This window comes from Amblyomma americanum, chromosome 1 (genome assembly GCF_052857255.1).
Source record: "Amblyomma americanum isolate KBUSLIRL-KWMA chromosome 1, ASM5285725v1, whole genome shotgun sequence".
NCBI lineage: Eukaryota > Metazoa > Arthropoda > Arachnida > Ixodida > Ixodidae > Amblyomma > Amblyomma americanum.
The window spans coordinates 217836894-217863969 of record NC_135497.1 but is presented as its reverse complement, the minus strand read 5'-3'; the positions used below and the strand labels follow the sequence as shown (position 1 = coordinate 217863969).

Below are 27076 nucleotides of genomic sequence, written 5' to 3'. Positions count from 1 at the left end.
TTAATTGCTGACGGATGGAAATTGATGAACACGACGCGATCGAAAGCACAGCGCGAGAGACTGGTATTTAAACATGCGGGTTATACACCAGTTTACCCTATTCTATGGGGTCTCCCCACTGAACCCTGGCCAATCCCCCGTCGTGGGTATGTGCCATGTCACGAAGGCAACAACAACAACAACAACACGCGGGATGTTCAGCTGCGTCGATGGCGCAGTGCTCTAATGCAGTGGCCAGCGAAGCTGATCTGTTCGCGCCGCTATGGGTTCGAGTCCCAGTCGCGGCCATAGAGTGCTTCGCCATAAAGGGTTTTACATAACTGGCCATAAGCTTGCTTGCAGGTTGGTGGGCAGGTTGCCACCTGCCCAGAGGCTTCGGAAAAACATCGGCGAAATCCGAGATTGGAGGTGTTTTAGTTCTAGCGCGCTAAAAGTTATTTGAGCCCGGCCCTGTGTCCATACGCTTCACACGCCGTCTTGTGAAGTTTTACAGCATACACCACCACGATGGCAGAAAGCTGAAAAATTAGGCCCACCAACTGCCGTGTCTTTGTCTACGTAGAAACGGCTATGGGGACGTGCGTGAACGCCCAGCGGTGCTCGGACTCAAAGTACGTCCGAGCGGTACTGAGGTAAGTGCAACCATCTCTGTCTTTGATCACTGGTCGAGCGCAAGCACTCCTCTCTTATGCACCGGTATAAATTGACAGTATTAAAGAAAAAATACTCTTCGAACATTTAGATGTAGTATATAAGTATCTCTTGCCGCACAAAGTATTTCAATCTTGACGGTCAAGTCATGTCAACAGATGTTCGACTCATACTAATCGAATAACCACTCGGTCAAAGTTGTGCAATGCTTTTCAGAAAACTTCAAAAATACGGGCCTCTTCAAGGACGTATGTAGCTTTCTTAAGGATGCAAAGAACACTGTACTAAATAAAGAAATCACTGGAAACTTCTCCAGTTTGCACATTTATTTTACGCCGGAGCCCAAACTAGTGCTCACGAAGGGAGGCCACCATAGTCCGGCGGTGTCTTAGCTCCCGCGGTGTTTCGTCAAGGTGAACAGCTCGCTTCCAGACAGCTATTCTAGCGACTGCTGCTGTCCAGAGTTGAGTGAAAGTGCATTGGAAGCCAAGGAGAAAAAATTTGTCGCTCCCTCCTTGCGCCTTGCGGCGCACCGACAGCTTTGTGTGCGTGAGCGGTGTTCCGGAGGGAAGCTCGTGGGAAATCACGCCACCCAGTCACGCGAAGCGGTGCGTGGCTATAATTCCCCGTCATTTTCGCGCAAATGCATTTTATCGAAGGAGTTTTACCTCTCTTGAAGGCAACTCTTATTTTCGAAGGACAAGGGAGAGAGAAAAAAAGAAAACGTTGGTTTCACTGCAGAATATTTGAGGCTTCATTTTTGTTGCAGTGTCCAAATAATATAGAACATGCAACGCAAGCCATTTCGCATTTGGTGTGCTGCACTGCGTAATGCGAAGGATAGCTTTGTAATGCAACAGAGCGTAATTCGCAATAGCAAACTTACATCTGGGCTTTATAGAGCCCAGTTTCCTCATCTCTTTCGCATGTTCTTCCCAGAATTACCTTCACGGCTACTTTCAGAGTGCTTCTTATGTTTTCAGCGCTGTAGTGATAATAAACGTTCCCTTGTTTCTTTGTTTGTGACATTCTCAGATAGTACGGGACGTTCTGCTCGCTGAGATAACAGCAGCTAGATGCGCTGATATAAGTTTTTGAACATAGTTATGCTACCTTTTGGGGAACAACGCAGTCTCAACATAGGCACAAAAATTAAAGAAGAGTTGGGTTACACACTTTGCTCAAAGCCTTTCGAATAATTTTGATATATAGGCTGCCTAAGTTCCTTCCTTCTCAACTCACTGTTAATTTCTGTCTTTTTTTTTCCTTTAGGCTGGGTGAGCTGTGGTTTTCACGTGCCACAAAGCCATGGACTTGGCCGAACTTCATGTACAGATTCACCGCCGATTCTGTCGAGTTCAGCCAATGCGTGAATACTGTCCACACGTTCACAAGGAAGGTACGTGAGCTATTTTAAAAAAAATAGAGCTCCTACCTCTTTTACAGCTCGAAAACGCCACTCATTTATGTGATGCAAAATTTATGAGAAGAACATTAATGAACGAGCAGTCATGTTCTATAATCGCAGCGCTTTATCAGCATTACTGCACTGTTCAGTCACCGTAAATCTAAGCTTTGCAGTCGTCACCCTCCTCGTTTTATCATTTCGTTCAGTCGCAGCGCTACTTTTATTAGAAAACCTAGTCGCACAGTGAATAAGAGCTCACGGTATTCAGCATACCATACTCACTACACGACTAGTCGTGTAAGTCCGGTCTCTTTGACGGATTTAGAGCCCATGCGCTTTCCGGTGTTATTGCACGTTGTAGAACCCTGAGGGCTCTGGTGTTGCTCCGCAACCACGTCCGTTATAGACTCATATGTACGTAGATTCGAAAAGTCGACCAGCACGTACTATGTGTCTACGTTCCCTACACAGGAAACTATTAAAAAAAAGGCACGGCTGAGGTTTATACGTCTGAACACCTGATATTCATGCAAGAGTGGAGGCAACAATTCTAGGGTCAAGATAAAAATTAATGAGGCGTCAAAATCTCTGTCAACAAATACAAAATACTTCCTTGCGGAAGGTACTGTGATAGTAGTTTTCGAGGTACATCCTGTTGCTACAAATCTTCGTAGAAGACATACCTCGGGCACATTATGGAAAGAGAATGATGATTGAACAGTCAAATAACCTATCGGGCTATCTGTGAGTGCACCGTGCGTAAGAAAACTGATTAGGACAAGTTTTCGACGGCCGGAGCGATGAAATCACCATACAGGCGGAGCGGCGTCATAAATACACCCAGCTGGGAGGGGAAAAAAAAAACACTTATTTCGGGATAGGTTGGCTGAGCCAATCTCGGCTGTCGATACGGGAAATGAGGGGAGGGGAGTTGACGCGCAGTTATCTTCTGCACCCCTCCCCCCCCCCCCCCACCCCCCCCAAAAAAAATTCTGGAGCGACCCGCTTCGGAAACCGCCGGGTCCTGTGTGTGATATCGCTTTACTGATATTGGAATACGCAGTCTTCCCGTTGATATTTCGTAACCGTTGATGATAGATAATTTTCGCTAAGGACAGCGTTCGGATAACATGAAATAATTCATTTATGCAGTATACCTAAACCATCGTGCATCAACCATGCAAGTTATGCATCTTAAAGACAATCAGTGGCGAGAAAGCACAAATTAATATATATATATATATATATATATATATATATATATATATATATATATATATATATATATATATATATATATATATATATATATATATATATATATATATATAGAGAGAGAGAGAGAGAGAGAGAGAGAGAGAAATAAGGGCAACAACATTTGCATGTTTATAATTTTCTGAATTTTTTTTCTACTATTCAATATATATATACATACATATATATATATATATATATATATATATATATATATATTAGAGGTGTGCGAACATTGAAATTTTCGAATACGAATCGAATATGAAGAAAAATGGCTTTGAATATCGAATCGAATCGAATAGTGGAAAATAATTCAGAAAATGAGAAACAAGCAAATGTTGTTGCCTTTATTTTTTCCAAAATGGTGTATGGTTTTGCAACTAAAATAAAGAAAACTAGACTGCCTCAGTACTGCATAAGAAACATGATGTGCGCAGAAATATATACTACTTGATTAGACAGCATAACAGTATCCAAACTATAGTGAGGTCATGCAAAACAAAATCCATAAAATGACAAGACTGGCAACTAAAAATAACATGACTAGTAAAACCTCATTCAAGTGAATTTCAAGGGACCGGAAGAAATGCCCGGTTCATCCGAAGGCCTCGGTTTATAAAATTAGCCATACACCCCCCCCCCCCCCCCCCCGTTGGAAAAAAATCAACCTGCCGAAAATGCGAAGATGCTGTGAGGCCTTATGAGGGGGGCTTCATCACGCTAACACCAGTAAGCCAGTGACGAGCCACCCGTTTTAGTGTGCTGGAAGAACAACACAAATGCAGCAAGGGGCCGGGGAAGACACACTGGCGTCGGAATGGCGAGACCGTTTCTAAAAAGGAAAAGGAAATAACCTGCGACGCGCAAGTCGGCGTCTGAAAGCCAAGCGGAGCTGGGATTGGACTACCGAAAATGCGCGGGCCGACAGTTGCAGTTGCCGCGGGGCAGCGGCGAGGCTCAGAAACCGAAACTACGCGGCCAGGCTTTTTTTTTTTTCACCTATAGCGACAGGGGCCTTCCGATCGTTGTCACGCCTGCCGTTACGCCAACTAAAGAGGTGAGCAGGTTACAATGCACAATGCAATAGACGGAATTTTTACAGGATCGCTTGCCCTGTTGTGAGAACTCGACGCGCCCCTTCAGGAAGCTCCCGCGGCATTCCGCAAGTAGGCTTTCTTGCATGGCGTAGTTTACAAAACGGGATGGCGGAGTTCACGCTCGGAGAGTTATGAAGGCGCCAGGACGCATTCCTAGGATGTGGGCATTAAATAAGTAAGTTATTACGGAAGGATTAAAAAAAAGCCGATTTTGTGTTGCGATTGTTCGATGCGGGCCGGCGGCCGTCTTATTCTTGTTCACAGCACTGTGATATGTGGGAAAGCCCACTTGCGGAAATTCTCACGAGGTGAAGTCTAGCAGCGTCGGAATGCGATCGGTCCGCGTGATAAACGACGGAGAAGGAAGGGGAAAGGACCTCTGTATTGTTTCCCTAGAATTTTTAACTCGATAATCGGCTAATTTGCCTAGGTATTGTGGTTTTGCCACGGTAGAATTTATGAAAGTCTGCGCAGTATACGACCGGTGGTGAGTATTCGAGAATTTTCGGATATTCGGAAATTCTCGAATATCAAACATACTCGATTCGTATTCGAAATTGCGAATACTCGCACACCCCTAGTATATATATATATATATATATATATATATATATATATATATATATATATATATATATATATATATATATATATATATATATATATATATATATATATTGCTTCCAATGGGTACGCAAGCTCTCAAACCACGCACACAGGTGCGCATGTCACGTGAACGATAACCGCTGAGCAGCGTCTCACACTATGCCTCCTCTGCGAATAATTCGTGTCTGTTCACCTCCCCCGCGCTACCATAATGTGAACGACTTGACATTCTCCTTACTGGCTTGCTTGCTCGACAGGAGCGCCCCATGCTGCTCTCCCCTGTAATACCAGAAACTCGCTTCCACTAAAATCTCCTCGCGTTCATAGTACCTGTATCTCGAAAGTGTGAGAACCTGTGAATCAGCAAGGTAAATGTTCAATTTAGTGCTTGTTTTCGACCGGAATGTCTCAGGCATGCACTCGGATAACATGATTAAATTTGCAGTGATATGAAATTGTCTTTCCACAAAAAACAAATGCGTAAAAAGGTATTTTACATTGGTTGCTCCACCTCATTATGCGGTAATTAAAAATGTGGCTCATGTAGGTTACTTGACGTGTATGCACAGGAAATAGAATGCTCTGAAGCACTATACTGATTGCTTCCATGGAATGTCTGCAACTGGTGTGGCGGACAGCAGTTACTAAAAATGAAATTAAGCAGTGCCCTCTGTTGCATAAAAGCAGGCAGAAGTAGCTACGCAGCGCTGATTTTCTTATTTCCCAAGCTAATTGGAATTCTGAAGCTACAGCATGTGAAGGTCGCTACCTTTTGCAGGTCTGAAAAGATGCTGAATGACTGCGCACCTTTCGGTTAAGGAATCACAAGGGAATGCTGTAGGCTGTACATCTCAGGGCTGACGGCGTGTGAATGAAATCTATTTATTCATAAGGCATCGGTGCGGCGACCCAATGCAGTTTCTCCTGTCTCAGCAGTCTCATCTGAACATTCATCGCGCATTACTTAGGATGAAATTCGCCGTTTGAAGTTAAGGCTCTCCACATGCAAAGCTGTGCCCACTGTTTCATGGGTCAAGGTTATAAAGAGTACAAGTCTATTTTCTTCTGGCTGTTTTGGTTTTCTTGCGCAACAAGACGGCTGCGTTCTATCTTGAAACGCTTCACCCACGTGCCCTTGAACGTACTTTTTTGCGCCAATTTCATTTTTCTGCGTAGGTGATTAAGGACCGAAAAAAGATGCTCCTGGAGCTTCAAGCAGCTTCTAATGCGAGCAATGGCGCGGGCGAAGCCGATTTCGTGAACATGAGCGGATGCCGGCGGGCCTTCCTTGATCTCCTGCTCTCACAGCACTTCAAGGACCCGTCTTTCACCGAGGAGGACATACGAGAGGAGGTGGACACGTTCACGTTCGAGGTGATCCCAAATGAATCTCTTATACCTGCGCAATGAACGACCCTCTCCATGCCTCCGTGTGTAGTTAAAGTGGCAGTCGTGTATAACGGTTTTTGTTGTGTGTAGCGATTTATTTTCTGACTGCTCGTTCAGTAAACACTATGTTTTTAGATTCCTGTGTTGCATTATATAATCATGCATTTTGTGGAAAAGCAGGTGCGGGAGCAGATGAAGTTGTCGACACATTGCTTGGTCTTTGATGCCAGACAGGGAGGCTGCCTGCCAGTAAGAAGGGAAAATAAATCAGGGAATTCTGCACAATTGCCCTGCGTGATCAAGCCATAACTGTTTTCGAATTGTTGCATTGTGCCCTTTTTGTGTAGCTTGAAAAAAATATGAAAGAAAGAAAATCAGCTTTGGAAGAAACGCTGGGTGAATAATTTGAATCTGAAAAATGGCTTTCTTTAACCAGTGGAGCTGTGACAGTTTCGCTGGGTCTCTTGAAAATAAATTTCCCGTTGATGAGTTCATAATGTACAGTGGCGATTTCATTTGTAAAACAGCGTAACAAGGGCAGGGTTTACACGAACATAGGAAACGGGGCTTGTTGTTCTGATTAGAAACGGACTTACACCCACTTCCCTCATTCCCAGCGCTACTGAAGTTGCGATTGCTCTGCAAGGAAAGACATTGATACTATTGCAGTACTGAGTTTCAGCATTATATTTTGATGTGAAATAATTTATGAGCCCAGGATACTGTTCAGTTAAGGCCTTTGTCACATTTATACAATGCGTAAAGGAGCAGAGCCCATTTCAAGTTTTTTTTCTTGTGACCATATTCCGGAGCACCAAGAATAAAAAAAATACTCAAAAATTGAATCAGGTAAAGCTCAGTTGCAAGAAAGACGTAACTGTGTCGTAATTATTTTCGCTTTACTGCTACAGCGGTCTCAGATGGATGTAAATTTTGTACATTTAGGTGAAGCATTAAACCATGTACATGTATCTAATGGCCGGCAAGCTCAAACAACGCTAATTTCAAAGGCTGTGGCTGTGTTGTACGGTCGGACCGAAACACTGTTGTGTTTCTTTCACGCAATTTTGCATTTTTTTTTCGCCTCTTATTTTTTCTAGTCCGGTATTTGCTCCCCCTGTGTCAAAAAGCGGCCAGGAGCGATTTTTGTTGAAGTATACGCGTTCTCTTGCTCTCAAACTACCGCTCTTACTAAATGGCTATGACGTTCTAGCACTCCGTCATATTGGTGGCTGCGGAATGTGGAAGAGTGATGTTTGCTTCAGTTTGGTTTATGGGGGTTTAACGTCCCAAAGCGACTCAGATTATGAGGGACGCCGTAGTGAAGGGCTCCCGAAATTTTGACCACCTGTGGTTCTTTAACGTGCACTGGCATCGCACACTACACGGACCTCTAGAATTTAGCCTCCATCGAATTTTGACCACCACGGCAGGGATCGAACCCGCATCTTTCGGGTCAGCAGCCGAGCGCCATAACCACTCATCCATCGCGGGGACAGAAGAGTGGTGTTGTGAGCTTTTAGCGCGTGTAAAAATATCGTACAGGGTCGTAGTAAACCCGGATATTGCAGATTATTTCTTCTATATTTCGCCTTGTTCTGTCGCTCTTATGCACAATTTTACAGCTTTTGAATTTTCAAAGAGGATGTATAGGCCTATTTCTGACAACCAGTCTTATCAAGCATAGAAAATAAGGAAAACATTATTTAGTTTGCGTGGGTGCCACTGCGTGCCGCATGGGGCTGAATATTCAAAATTAATTCGGTAATTTTTAATGTTTGGTACACCCCATTTAATTTTTATGGCCATCAGAGCTAGCCGGTGCATGAGCAGACACCATGTTCAAGCGACATTTTCTTGTGCATTTTGAAGAGATAGCCATAGCTACAAAATATTTGCGCACAGTTTTCTAAAAATTACAAGTGAAAACACCAATTCCCTTTCAATTACGCAGTCGTCGCTACTGCGCTAGTTTGCACTGTGCAGAAAAGCTCGTATTGTTAATGCCATAGCTCCATTTAAAGCTTTTCAAACTCGAATGATCGCACGTTGCTCTTTGTCTAGGGTATATGGGCGTATGTTCCAGAAATATCACTTTTTGTGGAAAAGCTTACCGGCTCTCTACGACTTCTCTTTCAGTTTCAGTTTCATTATTTTTAACAACCATAATTTTGGGGGACTTCCGGACAAAAGCTGTAAACACAGCTTGAAAAGGTCAGGGAGCTGGTGACAGGCAGCAGTGACTGCAATAAGAAATAAGAAATAAAGCAATAGCAACAGTATATCATCTATCTTAAAAAAACAAAGCTACCGTTCCAATGCATGCAAGGAAACGGCAAACCATGAATGGACCCATGAAGAGCACAAAACGAAGTAATATTAGGTTAATCACATGTGGTACAACTGCAAGATGAAAGCTGCAATACAACACTGCTCAGACTAGATAAACTGAGCGCAAAAATTTTATGTTGTGAACTCAACTGAGATCGGATAATGCAGCTTGTATAATAGAACTGGTACATTATAGGTTAAATACTGCGCAAGATAATTTTTAGATGGCATAGAATAGCCCATTTTTCAGAGGCTCGTGTTCGAGAGATATTAGAAAGTGATTTAGCATCCGTTATATAGATTAGAATTCCTTATATTTTTCATTAGGATACTGTAAGTGGTAGAGGAGACGGCAGTTGTAAAGAGAATAAATGTTCATAATTTCATAGCGTTGAGATAGTTCTTTTGAAAGATATAAATACGGTAACGTATTTAAGGAACGTATCAATTTTTTTCTCTAGACGAAGAAGTGCGGCAATGTTTTTTTTTTTTGTAGATGTCCCCATACTAATGTACAATATTTCAGGCGCCAGCCAAAAAGGGCATGATAAATTTCAGCCTAACGGTTGTAAGGAAGATGTACCGAGTTCGAAATAGAGCGCCCACAGGAGAGGACAGTTTCCTAGGTATTTCTTGGCTCTTTTATGGTATTGAGATGATGAGTAACTAATTTCATCTTGCCACTAAGAGCCACACGTTTCTTTTTAGGAGCAATTAGAACTAATTTGCTTTTATTTAAATTTATTTTTGAGGCCGTTTACTTGAGAGCACTTCAGTAGTTTTGACAACATACTTTTAGCCGCCCTAAACAAACAGGCTTCATTAGCTGAACTAATGAACAAACTAGCGTTATTACCATAAAGTACAAAAATGTCATTATCGTCGGCAAACCTAAGGTCATTTACACGGACTGACTAAAAACGGCCAAAGAATGCTGCCCTGAACGACACCATTTCCAATCTGTTGGAACGCGGAAATGTAGCCACTAATATCAGTGCGCTGCTGTCGGCAGTTCAGGTGCGACTGCAAAAGCTTATGTTCATTTATAAATACTATAAAGTCATCATTTATTAAGAAGAGTTGCATGACAGAAAGAATCAATGGCTTTACTAAAGCATACGGTAACTCATTAGGTTAGCTTATTAGCCTCGGTGTTTTTAACAATAATCTCATCCCGCAGTAGAAGCACGGATTCGATAGACCTACCCTTTTGAAATCATGCTGACGTTCTGATAAAATATTGTGTTTTGCAAAGAAACCATGTAGCCGCGTAAGCATATTCGTCTCAAAACCCCTGAAAAAGAGCGGAGCGACAATTCACTGTTATGTCTCTCTCTGAACCTGCACAGTGGCAGATATTATGCTTTGCCCTAGAACGGCAAGAAAATAAACAAGTGTCTTGGGTCTCCAATTCTCGTGCAACTTCGAAGCCTGCTTTCCCCTTTCAGGGCCACGACACCACGGCGGTGGGCATCAGTTGGACTCTGTACCTGTTAGGTTTGCATCAAGACGTCCAGCAGAAAGTCTACGAGGAACTGGAAGAAATCTTTGGCGATGACAAAGACCGCGATGCAACAATGGAAGACATCAGGCGGATGAAGTACCTGGAATGCGCTATCAAGGTATGTTGCAGAAACATGATATGACTTCCCTTAACGTATACTTCATCGGGCCGACAAGAGTAGGCAGCCAGCTCCAGTAAATTTAGTATGCGCTTCAAATTTGCAAATATGCAACGGTAGATGACTATTTCTTCTTTCTTCAGGCTTGCGATAAAAAAAACATAAGTAATGAATGACATCGCGGCTGTCTGCCGAATATGAGGATTGAGCTTATTGACACGAGCTTTCTTCTTCGTACGTACTCCACGACCTTTTCGCATTACAAACCAAGCAATGTTCGGGGTTGGGTTGGCCCGAAAACCCAGGCACGCCCGGCCCGCCAAACACTTAGAATCAAATAGTTACTTCCTTCATAATCAACATGGCCTTTGAAATGTCGTGTCTTGTTCCGCCCAACTATTTTAAATTTTCTACGATATAGGCACGGCTTTAGAAAACGGATAGGAAACATATGCTATTTCCCTACATTTTCGAAAGACATTCGATTCTGTCTCACATGAGCTTTTAAAATTCAAGATGAAGGCCCTGCAGATTGATGGCGAAGTTCCCATGTCGCTTGAAGGCTATTTTGATGAAAGAAAACAATGTGTGGTTGTAGGTGGCAGTTAGTCAAAACAGATGTGACATCAGGAGTTCCACAGGGATCGGTTCTCAGACCATTGCCGTTCTTAATATATAGCAACGACATCGCAACCAATATATCTTCTCATATTAGACTATTTGCCGACGATTGCGTAGTTTATAGGACGATTTTAAGTAGCGGCGATACGGAAATTCAGCAGGAAGATTTAAACCACATAGCCCCATGGTGTCAGTATTGGGAGCTGCAGTGCATTACTGAGAAATATTATCATGTCCCATTTTCGAGGAAAAAGGTTAATAGTTTTAGTTCGCACGTAATTGGAAGTAATTAAGTGGAAAAAAATAACGTCTGAAATAAAGTACTTAGGTGTGACTCTCACTAAATATCTACATTTAATCAATACCTTAATAGGATGATAAATAAACAAATAGAATTTTTAGCATAGCAAACCAGATACTTCGTAACTTTCCCCATAAATGAAAACTTACAGCTTATCAAGAACTGGTAAGGCCGCACTTGGAATACGCTAGTTCAGTATGACACCCTCACCAACACTATCTAATAGATAAAGTAAAACGTATACAAAACGGGGTAGCCAGGTTCATATCCAAACAATATTCAAGAGAGGCTAGCACCACTGCCTTTCTAGGCTGAAGCTGATGAACTCCATATATTTCAATTTGATAAAATTTGAGCGGGATAAATACATTCAATCACTCCACTACACGTCGCCTAGAGGGGCCACGAAATCAAGATTCGTTAAATCAAGTGTTAAACTAATTACTTAAAATTCTTTTTTCCAAAAACAATCACTAAATGCATTGCGCCTCCTGCGCATGAGGCGGGCACCGCAACAACACTTTTGTTTCCTTGCTGAGAGAGATGTAATTCCACTGTTCTTGTTTTTTTTTGTTTCTGCCTATAAGACCTGTTTGAATTTTTTTCATTTTTATCTTTTGGAACTGTATAACCTGTTGTTATCGATTACCTTGTGAAGCCCGCTTCCCTGCTGTAATGCCTTGGAGCTGCAGGGTAGATTGCAAATAAGCAAATAAATAAATGAATAAATCCCGCACTTCTACACCATTGTAGGGACTATATGTTCTAGTTACACGAAATTTTACCAAAGATTTTAGAAAACTACACGAAAGACATCTAAAGAAAACGACAGAGCAACAAAGCACTTGACGGGAGGGAAAGCTGAGCATGCAACCAAGAGGGAGTGCCACTCTAGTATAAGGCCTGTCTGTTCAAACACTTCTCTCAGATGAACAATCATAGGGTATAAATGGGATTTCGTCGAAACAACTAACTCAGTGTTGGTCCATCGCTCTAGTTTTCCTTATGCTGTGTAGTACAACCAGAAAAAAGCATATCAAGGGGTTTATCAACATACACTCCGGAGAGATTTCGGATGTTATGAGAAAAATAAATTTGCTTTTGCAAGGTCCGTTGCAAGATGTCCAGGAACAGAATTGTGTCGTTACAATTGATGAAGGCATGTTCACTTTTTTCAGTTCACCAGCGACACAAAAATGCCCTTTTTCTGAAGTCAAATCTTCACTGGCAATTTTTCTGTATGTAGCTTGTAGAAAAAAGTCTTAGTCCACGGTGAAAATTCCGCCGATTTTCATCGGCGAATAGGACGGCTAATACGAAGTTGCATTCCCGCGGCGACAAATATGGCGGCGCCCTACGATGCAGGACGCCTCGTTTCGGACTGGAATCGTTGTTGTTCTTGACTTTTTCAGCGCGTTCACTGGCCATAAATGGGCCACCGGTATTTCGCCTCGTCTCATCTTGCCCATGAGAAAATGTAAGAGTTATAAATTTGCTTTACTTTCTTATCTTGAGGGACGATTCCGCCCTTTTTAGGCTTAATATGGACATCGGTTTGTTGACAACAACGGTTTCCCTCCCAACCACCAGATGGCGGCACTTGGCTAAACTTGTCGTTTTAAAACAGAATGTTAGAAATGGCGTAACGTCCGGCAAAATCGCTGCATTTAGCGTACGTAAGAGTGCGTATGGTTTTGGTACGTAGACAGCATGGATTAGCCTCTTGCCATATCAGTGTACGCCGTGAGCAGACGACACACAGACGACGAGCGGGCACGTGGTGGCCGGGAAGTGTGAACTATATATGCTATAGGCAGAATTACGGCGGCCGCGGATTACGCTCTCTCTCGCCGCCGAATGCCCAAATGTGAACGAGCCATTAGATATATATGCGAAATTCGGTTACCTCGTATGCGAAGAGTTTGAAATGCCGCGTCTCTCTCAAGTAGGCCTCCTTGATGTTCTCTGTATTTTTACAAGCGAAGATATGCAGTTCTAAAAGGTCCAATTTTATGGTAAAAGAACAATTTTAAAACTTAATTTAATTTTGATTTACAAAATTCTGTGGACAATAAGCCCAAGCAGGGTGGGCGCGAAGGTTAGTGAAATTACAAAGAAGCAACATCGCAAGAAAGGCACAAATAGCAATTGTTGGTTAGACTTCACAGGGTAATAATTCAGTTATCTTATTCCGATCAGTTATTGTGCGTGAAAAAAAAGGCAAATTTTTGTATGCTTTAGAGAGTGTAAGGCTTAGAGAACTAGTGTGGTAACGTCGAGTTTGTCGAGCAGGTAACTGCGGCAAATATAATGAGGGGTCTAGACCGAATTCGTTATCAGATCATGCCCAACAATTCACCACAGAAACATTTTTGAACGGGAAAGAGTTCATGAACGCATTGTTTTTCATATATTGTAAGGTTTCACTACAACAATCAATACATCCTTAAATCTCCCGTCGGCAGGCTTGCACTTCTTTGCTATTAAAGCTTTTGCTGTCGTCAAAAGCGTTCCCCATGGGTTTTCTATGGAAGTCTTAAGTGCTCGATGCGAAAGATGAAAACACTACAAAAGTAAGATTTTGCTACATATCTGAAGAATGGACCATTATCTTAAATATTTTTATGCCAGTACCTTACAGTTTTCTAATGCGGAAAATTTTTGTTCATGAATGTTGGACAAGTAAGAGTGAAAGAAAATCTATCCTGAACTTTTTTCTTCGAAGCTCAGGTTGTACATTCTTGTTATTTTTCATTTATGTGATGGGGGAGTCAGTCCTTGTATAATTATTAAAGATAAACCTAACAACCCTTCTCTGTATACTTTCGAGATTTTTTCCGTTAGATTTTTTATAGGGGCAGCACACTATGCATGCATCTTCAAGTTAAGGTCGTAGTTTAAAAGAACGTAGTATTTTATTAAGCTACTTTTCAGCAAAGTAGCATAATATTAGGAGGGCGTGTTTCAGTTTATGTCTTAAGCAGCACAATTTTCGACACGCAGAGGAGCAAATATAACCTATATGCAAGTTCTATGACAGATTGCTTGTTATAGTTACACCTAAGTCTTCGTAGTTAGACGCTTATTCAAGAGGCAAGCAACGTAAATTAACTGTAACGATGTGATATGCTCTTCAGGGTTATCGGAAGGTACGCACTTTTGCCAGTATCCGTGCCGCACTGGTCGCACCATTTCGAAACATTGTTCAGGTCATCCTGATCATCCTTACTTGCAACTTCTGTGAATAAAACACAATCTTCGGCGAACAATCGAACATGTACCGATAAGCTAACCACTTGATCAGTATCACTGACATAGATAATAAAAAGCAAAGGGCCCAAAACACTTCCCTGAGGGACACCGCATGAAACGGGAAGATAGTCCGAAATTTGACCATCACCTTGAAAAACGGGCTTCGGTCATTTAATTATTCGCTAATGCACGTTATGAAGTTATCAGGAAATCTAACTTCTTTCATTTAAAAATTAATTTATCAAAAGGAACTTTGTCGGACGCCTTACTAAAATTAAAAAAGTGCATTAATTTTGCCCTTGTTATCTACAGACGATGCGAATGAATTACTTAGTGTAATTAGTTATGTTGCCGTTGAGAAGCCCTTCCTGAACTTGTTTTGGAATTTGTTTGGAACTAAATTCCGTTCTAACAATTCTTTCATGCAGAGTGCAATTATGTGTTATAGTAGCTTGCAGCACGATGACGTCAATGATATGGGACGGTAGTTCTGCAACAAAACACGATCTACTTTTTTGTGAACGGAAGCAGTTCGCGCGGTCGTCCAGTCATCAGGCAATTTGTCTGAAAGTAAAGAAATACGAAAAGTAATCACAAAAAATGTAGCCAGAGTTTCGGTGTGACGACGCAGGAATATATCTGGGTTATTGTGTGGACCACATGATGCGTTGGTTTTTAGGTTCAGCAGCATAGAAAAGGCAGCTTAAGAAATAAAAAAGTACTTCAGAGGGACAATGCACTCGGCTGCTCGCGCACACAAGCTCTGAGCAAGAAATACGCTATGGAACTAACTATAAAAATGCTAAGCAATAGCGATCTGATCAAGCACCATTATGCTGCTCACAGAAACTTGCAACAGTGCTTTCTCTTTTTGACTGATATACTGAAAAAACTTAAGTGGCTCATTTTTAATGAAGTTCTGTAGTGACATATCAGAAAAATAACGTACCGCATCACGTATGGCATGGGCTAGATTGTCCAGCAAGTCCTTCAGCTGATTACGCTTTGCACGCTTCTTCTTCTGCCATTTTGATTTTCGCAGCAGTTGAATTATGCTTCGTGTCATCCATGTAGTCTCCTCGCGTTCTTTTCTGTATCACCTTGGTAAAAAAAGCTTCGGTGTAACTTTTTGAGTTTCTGAGACTTTTCCTTTAGTCGACTGCCTCGTAATACTTGTAGAAGCAATCTTGAATTCTAGGGCAACTTGGCTTATGCATTCGAAAGACTGTATGCCACATTTGACGTCTTTTTCCCAAGTCATTCTTGCAAGTGTTTACCCCCTTTTTCTACAAAACCAGTGGTTGAAACACCATAAAATTGATGTCATTCCATTCCTAGAGTCCTTATGACTGCTATTGTAGTATTTGTACGCATATGAGACACGCACGCAGCTCCCGCCTTATAAAAGGTTAAATAGCATTTTTCAGTTATTGAAAAATAGCTCCGTAAGAACGCTCTCACCGTTTCTAAAGCGCAATGTCCAGCCGCGGGTAGCACCACTCTGGCGTTCTTTGTGAAACGTTGTAACGCCTGAGATACGGCCATTTTAACGAGTGCGTTCGCTTACTAACGTACAGATCACCACTTGGTTGGGCTGCTTCAGCTATCAGCAAGCACGCGACTTCGAATCTACCAAAAGGTGCTCCGCATCTGCGAGGTTGTGCGTTACGGCTCGCGACTTCACTTCTTAAGCCTAATAAGAACCGCTGCAGAGAGACTTTCATTGAATTGCTGGACGTGCAGCCATCTGTTCCAAGATGGCCTTTCATTGTGTGTCTTTACCTCTCAAAAACACATCTCTACGCTTTGAAAGGCGCCATTGGGGAACAGGATACTGGTTTAGGACACGTCGGGTGCTTTTTTTCTTTCGCCTCCAATGAAACGTGGCCAGTGTAGCCACTAGTTCAACCCGTGAAATCGTGCTCATCAAAAAAAAAAACAAAACAGAAAAAGGAAACGTCATTGCTAAGCCTGCGAGGACGTTTTAAAACTTCGGTTTTGCTGGCCGTGAAAGTTGACATTGAAAACATAAAAAAACAGTAGTTTATTACGTGTCTATGCACTTTTCTCATGCGATTCTAGCAACATTGGAGCTTCTCACAGAGGAGATCACTGTTGAAAACACCGAGCGGGCAAACACGCCTTATCTTCCCTTCTTTTTTATGCTTACCAAACCAATTCCTGAAGCGTAGTTGCGATATTTGCACACCCTTTGCCAGCGACTTCTTGTGTATGAGAAGGCTACATGCACATATATTGAGCAGGTTACCGCTTGAGCTGCTGCGAGAACAGGCTCGCGCCGGGCCGGGCCTCTAGCCATGCTAAGTCAGAGATCTATTCCAAAACTCTTGCGATCAATATTTAAGTGTCGCTACAATGGAGCGATTGGCGACCGAATAATTGCAGGGCTGACCACAACAGTACCTAACAACTCAACTCACCTCAACTTATGTCGACCCGCCACGGTGACTCAGTGGTTATGGCGCTCAGCTGCTGACAGGAAAGACGCGGGTTCGATCCCGGCCGCGGCGGTCGAATTTCGATCAAGGCGCAATTCTAGAGGCCAGTGCATTGTGCGATGTCGGTGCCCCTTAAAGAACCCCGAGTAGTAGAAATTTCCGGAGCCGTTTACTACGGCGTTCCTCATAGCCTGAGTCGCTTCAGAACGTTAAACGCCCGTAAACCAAACCAAGCCAACAACTCACGTAGAGCTTGGCGGGCCGGGCCCGGGCTCAGTAGAGTTGTAATCTAGCGGGCTTGCGCCGGGCCTGGGCTTGAACCCGTTGAACTTCTCCGGGCTAGGGCCGGGCTCGGTCCTCAGAATGAGTTTCGTGCAGTGATCTAGTGCAGACTGTCTAGTGTTTCTTTATAGTGTCCTCTCTTATTCGCAAACTCGCCTGGGAAACGTTCATTCCCGCAATACTGGAATATGCGTCACCCATTTGGAATTCGCACCAGACTTATAATATCGACGCATTAAAATCAGTGCAAAAGCGCATAGCCCGATTTATAGTATCATGTTACGTCCGCAGCGCCAGTGCTTCAGGCATAAAGTCTTCACTTGACATACCGCTGCTGTGTTTTCGTCGCAAAATTACCCAACTTTGTTTTCCATAAACTATATTACTATTTCCCTCTCTTTAACAACACACTCTTACTTCCACCCAACGGAACATCGCACAGTCTTTTCAACAGTTTAAGTTGGCAGCGCTTACATTGTTCCAATGACGCCTTCCATAAATCCTTCGTGGAATCAGCCACACAACAATAGAATGACTTGCCAGAGCCCGTAGCAACTGACCGCCATCCGAATAAATTCGAGGGTCTACTCTTAGAGCATATTTGTCATTAGATGCCATTAGCGCGCATCGCCAACTATTCCTTATGTACAATAGATGCAGTTCTTATTAACCTTTTTTTTCTGAGTTGCTTGTTGTACCTTTAACCATGTTTATGTGCACCCTTTTTATCTTACTTGCATTGCCGTATGGAAGCAGTATGCGTATGTACGTTCACTTCAACTTTTTGCAATGCCTTGTAATAATCTATATATGACGGACGCCAACAGTCACCGAAACCAAGCGGATTTGGAAATCACCTATGCTCATTCGTTTCGGTGACTATTGACTTCCGTCATGTACGTCATAACGAGCACCTCTTTTGCCTTGACTTGTATGCTGAATAGCTCAACGAGGGCCTCGAATCCGGCAGTCTTGATGCCAAAGGTACCTCAAAAGGGTTTTCGCACAGCGTGCTTCATCTGCGTTCGATCTTGTTCCTACATGGTACTCGAGTCAATACAGGACGTACTACGTCCGCTCCTATGGACGAGGGCAGAGCCAGTGAACACTCTCAGGGTTCGGCTATACTACAGATAAGTACCCCGAAAGCAAAAAGTTCGACAGCCGCCACCGCAGCTCAAGTGGAACTTAGTAGAACACCGGACGCGAAATTCGGAGGTCGTGTGTTCGGATCCCACCCGAGGCACTTGGTTCTTTTTTCTTCTGCTTTCGTATCAATTATTGTTTATGCCACAGCATTATTGCAGTATTAATTTCAAATTATTCGACACAACAAATTCTTCGCTTCCGTCATGTATGTCATAACGAGCACCTCTTTTCCCTTCGATTTTCTATTGTAATAATATATGTTCCTCAGCTTTCGCTATGTGATCACAATGTACTTATATTTTTGCCCCCCCCCCCCTCTTGTGTAATACTGCAACTGGGGGCCCTTAAAGGACAATAATTTATAATGATTTAACCTCGCCGAGGCATGGCTCAGAACAAAATTTCCATGTTAGGATTTTCAGTGGTCAAAATGTATCAATTTCTGAGCAGGTAGATGTTCTTTGTGATGGATGTTCTAGGTTATTTAATTTATCCACTTACAAATACTATTGGCCGTGAAGCCGTTACAGTGGTGGGGCATAACGCGAATAGATTAACATGATCAGTTGCAAAAGGACTAAAAATACAGATTTGACGGTATTCTAAAGATCGCATTGCACGTAACACATTACACATTGATTCTATTATTTATTTCAGGCATACTGAATAATGAATTAAAAAACGACTGGTTACGAGAGCTTTAATGCGTCAAGCCATCAGCAAAATAAAAATGCCCGCTAATGAGTTGGGCCTGAAAATGTATTTCACTGTTAAGGACGTAGTCACATGTAACTATGTCAGAGGACAATTCATATTTGATATTTATATAGCAGGCGCATGTTCCGTAAGGGCAAAAACGTGTTTTTTGTTGCTTACGCCTCTTACACCACCTACTCTAAATTACCTTCGACTAAGACTTCCACGTGTTACGCAGCTTCTATACAACGACCATTGCAACAGTGTATTTCACAAGTTATCGTCAGTGTGAAAATGCTGACATAAATTTTATTTCGGCGAAATCACGGCCTAAATCATCGTGATCTTAAAAATGGGACGTTGGGTGAATTTCGTTGAGGCTCGCATACAATTCTGACAGTTTCCGATTCCTTCCTTGCCTAATGTTGAGAGAAGTTCAAGATGCTGATCACAACCACTTATTAACGGATATGAAGAAAACGACACCAGCTGATAAGGGCGACTGGATTACAGTGCGACTAAGAAAGCTGTGTAGGTGAAATATTGCAGGTTTGATGCTGAAATTACAAGTGCACAATACGTCGCTGAAAGCACACCAAATGTAAGATAAGAGCAATAAGCGGGGGCCAAGCGTACACACTGTGCTGCGGCAACAAACACAGAGACTGCATGCTCAAATAAATGAAGATTACGTGCACGAATCGAAATTCTATGTAGCTTGAGAGTTGGTATGCGTTGCCAGAAGCCTGGACATGCATTCTTCTTTGTCCAGGTTACGCAATTTCGCTATTAACGTTGGCAGGAAATACATGTGTAAGTGCGCAGAACTTGGACACAATTACAGCAGGGGTCATTTTGCACAAAAGCAGATAGGGAACGAATTTACATTCTACGTTTGTTGCTTGTTTTACAGGAGGCACAGAGATTGTTTCCGTCGGTGCCACTTGTAGGGCGACTGCTTCAAGAAGACTGGACGTACGGTAAGGGATTTATAAAAATTATACTTTATTTTTCATTGACTGTGTGGTTGCATGAAAGGAGTAGACCGGCAAAAATCTTACTGGATGGAAATTTTTAGTCTTATACGGTTATTCGGTTGCCGTTCCCAAAAAGCTTTACGTATATTTTTTTACATCAGGAACTCGTCAGCGCTGTGTTTGTTCCTTCGTTTTTTTGTTAGTCTTGTGCCCTTGCGCTGCTTCACTTGGATTATAGATGAATAGTAAAAAATTCTAAGGACGATTACGATTCTCCCTAATGCGAAATTGGAGCGCCGCTCTCTCGGTGTGTCAGGCTCTGTAGGATCATTGTTTTGCTTTGCTGCACGTCGTCGGCATGTCTGGCGGCGATATTAAATCGATAGTGGTATTAGTTGAAGGAGACGACGATCTGCAATCCACAGCGAACGAGAATGTGTATATTAGTACGATAGCAGTATTAGTTGAAGAAGACGACTACGTGAAATACAGTGCGAGAGAGTGTTGCAGTTTAACACAAGGCGTGATCAGCTGCCGCATTCTGTACGACCACTGCACTGCCATTTGTTGATGAACCCTTAGATATGTTGTTTTTAATTAGATTACACAGCCTGTGGAAAACACGCATGATGAACCGACATTGTTAATCTGTTGTTTCTGCTAAAAACCAATTCAGTAGAATGATCGTACACTTGAAAAAATTGTATCACCACGCCGAGTTTGAACCGGAGTGACACTCGCTCTTTGTGCTGTGCTGTTCATTGCCTTATTTTTAGTTTAGTTCTTTGTTTCTTAGATGTGTGGTAGTATCATGTATAGCTAAGTGCTCTGCATTGACTCTTTTCTCGTGCTTCGTTGCTTAGGTGGGTTGATTTGCTACTGTGTTTTTATATTTGCAGATCGCTGATGTACATGAAATATCGCATGATTGTGATAAATACCGTGTCAGGAAGAATAAAAAAGTGATAGCCTAGTGCTCTCGTGCAGTGGCCAGCGAAGCTCACCTGTTCGCGGCGCCGCGGGTTTGAATCCCAGTCACGTCAATGTTTATTTTTATTTATTTATTTAAGACTTGGCTCGGTTGCACCGACGGCGGCGACGCGGCTGAACCTACGGACGAGCGCTTAAGAGCTGCGCTTTAAAATAAAAGGCTTCAGTAAGAAAATGCCGACAACGCAAATAGTTTAGGGACAATACGTGTTATTTTTCCAGGATCAATTTCAGAGGCTTTTAATGTGAAAGCGCTATTCCGATCGATGTTTGAGTGCTTGTAATGTTTGTGGGCTTGTGCCAAGGTAAGTAAATAAATAAATAGAAATCAAATTAATATGCGCGACTGGGATTCGAACCCGCGGCGGCGTGACCAGTTCAGCAGCGTGGGCTATTGCGCGAGAGCACTAGTATAAAGCCGCAGCCGAACACGCCTGTGTACTGCATATCGTCTTCTTCGTCAACTAACTACAGTCAAACTAATATTATCGCTTTGAGCTGTCTGGTGGCAGTGACAGAGAGATGTTAGTTGTAGCGGTGGCGTGGACAACGTTGTGGCAGAAGCACGGCACTATAGCCATAGGCGTTGCCGTTGACAACATTGCTGCAGAAACACGGCATTGCAGGAATTGCAAGAATTGTAGGGCACAACCAATTTTAATGGCAGCCATCTTAGATTCGAGAAACAGAAACTATGGCACCATTTCGTCTCCTGACGTTATACTTACATAGTTCCTTCTCTACAGACCATATTGGACCGTGACGTCTTCATTGCACGCGTCAGGTGGCTGTTTCTTCAATGATTTGTAGATGGCGCTACAAGTCTCAATGCGAGATGTGCTGCTTTCTAGATGCTGCCACAGATCGCGCTGCAATCTCAGGGTGGTAGCAGACCCCACGAAATCTCGAAACGTGATGAGTAGGAGCTAACGCTCTTAAAAAACTGAATGAAAATTCTTATATTTATTTTCTGACATTGCTGTCTGAAATTTAACGATGCCTGGTGGTGGTGGGAATGCGACGTTCCTTGAATGAGGACATTATATGGCAACCAGAGCCTTCGGTTCATTTTACCCTACACGTTAAATCATCATTGTGCAAACAACAGAGCCATTTTTACAGCACTCATGAAGGACTTTAAATTATATTTCTTTCATGCAGCTCCGTCGTCGTTTTCCTTGCCTAGGGGGCGCTACCTTGAGCACTTCATTTCTTAAGGTTTAGGCCACGGAGCGTTGCATAGTGTTCGGCGGTCTTTGGTGATTTACTGCTTTTCTTTTTACTTTGATTTATTTGTTTAGTGAGCTGAAAATTCGCTGTTCTGTACTGTCATGCCGTGCTTCATGTACATTTTTACATGTGAGTGTGTACATGCTCTGTTTCTCTGTCGTTTTACTTTTATATACTTTTTTAACTTGCCCAACTTGGCCTGGGGCACCTCTCAAGCTACACTCATAGTTTTTCGTCCGAGAGCCATTTTACGTATTTCACTGAAAAAATAACCATTCACTTACATTCATTTAATTCAATAAAAATGGCCTTGCAGACAACATTGGCTAGTGTGGGCTTTTCAAAAGAGAACAAAAATATTGTCGCCCAGCCCGCACCGCCTAACCTTGTAGGTGACAAGGCGAAGGAACGCTAGTAGGCAGGCTTCGATGTTAAATTCACTGTTCTCTCGGATACCTACACTCCTCACTCACAAAGCTCATACGGTTTTATTGCAGATGGCTACATCATACCAAAGGGTACTGTGTGCACAGTGTTCATCTACATGTTGCACAGAGACCCAAAAGAGTTCCCAAAGCCAGAAGAGTACATACCTGAGCGCTTCTTACCAGAAAACTGCGTCGGCCGACACCCATTTGCTTACGTGCCATTCTCAGCAGGCTACAGGAATTGCATTGGTAAGATGCTATTATGCTCACCACAGGAAATAGCGAGGAAAGTTAAAAGTAAATAAAAAATATTTGAAGAACACCGTTGGCTCAATTAATCTCGGCAAATTGCAATGTTCTTGTCCTTCAGCTTTTGCGATAGGGCGTTCGCTGCATAATAACTTCGGAATAAGTTAACATATTGAACATATTTTAATGTGTATATGCCGGTTCAGCAATCTTCCAGATCGTTTAATGCAATTGGGAACTGTAGTGTGCTTGCAAGTTTGGCTGTCGAAGTCATGGAAGCCAATTTATGCAGGAGTTTTAGGACAACAAAGCATGCTTAACAAAACGCAGTAACTCAACGCTAGTGGTTCTAGTGTCTTATTTTTTTAACAGTAAGACGAAAACATATTGCTCTAAACTAATCATGACCAGAAACTGATTCGATTCTGTCAACGACGCTGGCATATAGTTCCTTTTCAACGCGTGAAAAATCGGTGGGAAACTTGTACATCTACTGAAAGATAAGGCATATCCACTTTAAAATCAGACTGCGCGCAGTATTTTTTAAAAGCGTGCCGTTAATTTTGCCGTCGTGGTTGTTTTTAGGTTATTTTAGTGTTGACCTCTCTTTCTCCTCGTACGATGCACAAATTTGTGCTGTGCTTCGGTTTTCCATACCGTTACTCCCCGAAACATTGTGAATATCCTGATAGCAGATATGATGCCCGTGATGCGGCATTGACCAAAACAACATTAGAACTAGTCGATAACAAACAAGATAAGCAACAAGATAAAACTCACCGACCAGGCTAAGCAGCACTTTCAATTTATCATTGTTTTTCATTACCTTCGCATCTTTTCAGGCCAAAAGTTCGCTTCAATGGAGATGAAGACGCTGGTGTCCCGGGTTCTGAGAAACTACAAGTTGGAGTCTATGCATCACAGGGATAAAGTGCAAACCGTGTCCGAACTTGTACTTCGTGCTCGCAATGGCCTCCGGATCCGCCTCACTTCACGAGAATAGCCTCAGTGCTGCTTTTGCGTCAATGCCTTTTTTTAGTGCGTAGCACTATTAGCCGCAATCACGGATTTCGCCGATGGCAGTCCGGGCCGGGCCGGGCGGTCTGAAACCTCTCTCGGCTTTGAGAAAAGGAAAGCCGCATAGCTATTTAACTTTGTCGGTGGACGCCTCAAGCGTGCCGCGAACGTCGACTGAAACGCTGAGTTACTAAGCTTTAGTCAGCGTTCGTGGTGGCGAGAGAGGTTTTGCAAAGCGAATAAGAATAGACTGGGGATAAGACTGCCTTATTTGCTTTGTGCAAGCTACCCCTGCTCTCTCTTTCTTTCTCTCTCTCCTTCAACTTGAGGCGCGAAGGGGATAGTGGTGACGTCGCGTCGAGCGTCTCAGCCGTTGAGGAGGCGGAGCGGCCTCATAGAACGCCGGTGCTCTTTGCGTAGCTTGTAAAATTATAGCAGGGGCAAGCAATGCTAGCTCACCTACTTCGAAATTTAATTAACTGCGCAAATAGGCTGTATCTTTTTTCATCAACCTCACACACCTTGAACAGACGCTAGAACCACTACTTCGTACGTACGAAGGACATATGCGCAGACCACTTGGTTAGAAACGTCTCTCTACGATCGTTTGTTAAGTTTGATACCTAGTCTTGACATGCTGTTGCTGCTAATCTTTCATGCCAAATGCAGGCAGCTGCGACAAGCTGTACATTTGAACAAACGGCCTGTGGCGTTCTTTTAAATAAGTGGCCTCGCCTGTAGGCATTGAGCCCGCTTTCTTACACTCGGTACATTAACTTTGCGGAACAATCGTGAATGGTTTTAGCTCCGAGAAAATCGTGATTCTCTGCTGGGATGCGCTGGCGCGGGGGTCATGCTTACTGCACCTCGGCATTCCGGCATGTGGAGGAACGCGTTACAATAAAGCTCTGTTGGTGGGTTCTGGGATAAAAGTTTTGCAGCACTCACCATACACCTAAGTACAATCGTCTCGTATGTAAGGTACAGTTTTTTCTCGAAAACCCGGGATTTTCTTTATTACTGCACATGAGAAAAAGGATCATTGCTTTTCGACTTTACTTTAAGGCGTAGTAAAATATTTCGTAATGATAACATCATTGTATCAATAATTTCAGCAGACTGTTTCCCACACAAACAGGTAAGGAAAGACGAGCTTTAAATGTAATAAACTGTGATCCTTCTGTTGTGTTCTCTGTGCTTGTTTTCTGTCCAATAATTTCATGACACCCTTAAAAAAAAAAGCGGCACTCAAAGCTCAGTGACGAAAAAGGAAACTAGTCTTTATTAACGTTTTAATAAAATTTATGTACGATAACTCGACCTTTCATATCTTGTGCACTGTTTTCACTTCAACATAAAATTAAGGCACAAATGCGGAACAAATAAAAAGCCCAGGATTTACATATGGGCAAAAAAGAGCTTCTGTGCCAGTTCGCAAAAAAAAAAAAAACCTACTAATTTCTTGGACACTTAGATGCCTTCAATTCAAGGTCGACAAAATAGCCTGACAGTGAATGACGTTCAACCTGAAGTGAAAAGTCGCTTTGGTAGTGCTAGGCATTAAAAAACTTTCAAGTACAAATCACAGCGGCAAACCAGACAAAGCATTGCTCGCAGAAGGGGCAGATTATGCAGGCACAACTGGTACTCACTAATAAAACATGTACAAAGTACAGGCACTCGACGTGAGCTTTCATGACGCTTATCTCGTGGTCCCCGTTCTTTTTATACTAAACCAAATTTTGTTCTTTTTTACACCCCTGGCTTTTCCCCACTCTCCGGAAAAGCCTAACGGCAGACTGCTTCGCAGCCTTCAAGAAGGTAGCCATTGACCTTGACTTCAGTCACAAAACAAGTGGTGCGAAGCGGCGGCGGTTCCTCGATGTTCAGTCGGCTTTCATACCGAATATACAAAATTAAACAAGGAAAAACATTTTTAGGTATAACACGCGCTACATCCGGCTGGTAAACAGGGCTATCGATAGCCTTGCCGATAATTCCATATGTGCCTCCAAGCGAAGGGCGGATTTAAGGGGGGTCCGAGGCCAGGCGGCCGGCAAAGTCAGTCCTGTCGAGGAAGTGTCACGTGTAGTGCAAAATTAAGCCAGGTGGAATAAAGGGACATTTTTACTTTTAGAGCCCTCAAATGCCCTTCACTGACTGTGCAGCTGCTGCGTCGCTGGGGCTTGTCCGCTGCTTGGAGCGTAAATAACACGCCGGAAGGTGCAGGGTAGGCCCAGCGCAGAAAGGGAATATGCAATGCATGCAAGGTCAACCAAGCAAGTGCCGACGTGCTGTAATTATTTATTTCATCTACGAAGAGAAGTTAGTGAACGTTCTCTCCTGTCCTACAAAAAAAAGCTAGCCAACAGTGGGATTTTTTTTTTTCTGTGACGCAACACAAGGGCCGAAAAGCGTCAGATGGAAATAAATGAATGAAACGCAACAGTCGGTCCAAGAGGAGTGCTTCAGGCATTGTTCGACGGCCGAGAGCTCAAGTATACATGAGCATGCTTTTTATGGTTGCACAGAATAGCAGAGTCCCATGCATGCTCAGAACACTAAGGTTCCGTGCATATACAGGGTGTCGCAGTTAACTTCAGCCAAGGTTTAAAAACATGCCGGGGCATTCTAAGATGACGCGACTAAATGCATGTTACTAGCTATTGTATGGAGCAACTCACACTATTTTTGTATTGAACTTAAGTGCATAATTAGTCGAGACTAATTAACTAACGTCGCAAGCAACGAGGCGAAATATGCCAATGAGAAAGTTTTAGAAAGGCCCGCGAAACGTCCCACTGAACAGTGTCGAACTTTCCATCTATTACGCATCGGCTTTTTTTCGCTCTCTGCTGATGCCTGCGAAATACAAAAAAAAAAATACCACGTGACATGTCCGCTTGCGCGCCGCGATAGCGGGGCTCTCAGACGTTCCGCCCAACAAACAGCTCATTTAGCCGGGTGTGCTGCTGTTTAAAAGGTGACAGGGCTGCGGCGCACGCACGGGCTGCGAGATTACAGGAGCGCAAGCGATAAGGACCAACGTTCTTATATCCCTTATCAG

At 42.9% G+C, this 27076-nt stretch overlaps 1 protein-coding gene across 1 annotated transcript in view; it reads left to right on the top strand.

Moving 5' to 3' along the window:
* Nucleotides 1-25190, top strand: part of LOC144114627 (cytochrome P450 4c3-like) — a 38346-nt gene extending 13156 nt beyond the window's left edge. Inside the window, exons 5-11 of the mRNA XM_077648487.1 lie at nt 563-632; nt 1924-2050; nt 6193-6390; nt 10185-10358; nt 20032-20098; nt 22813-22992; nt 23835-25190. Coding sequence (XP_077504613.1) covers nt 563-632; nt 1924-2050; nt 6193-6390; nt 10185-10358; nt 20032-20098; nt 22813-22992; nt 23835-23995 — 977 coding nt within the window. The 3' untranslated portion in view covers nt 23996-25190. The remainder of the gene's footprint in view (nt 1-562; nt 633-1923; nt 2051-6192; nt 6391-10184; nt 10359-20031; nt 20099-22812; nt 22993-23834) is intronic.
* The last annotated feature ends 1886 nt before the right edge of the window (nt 25191-27076 follow it).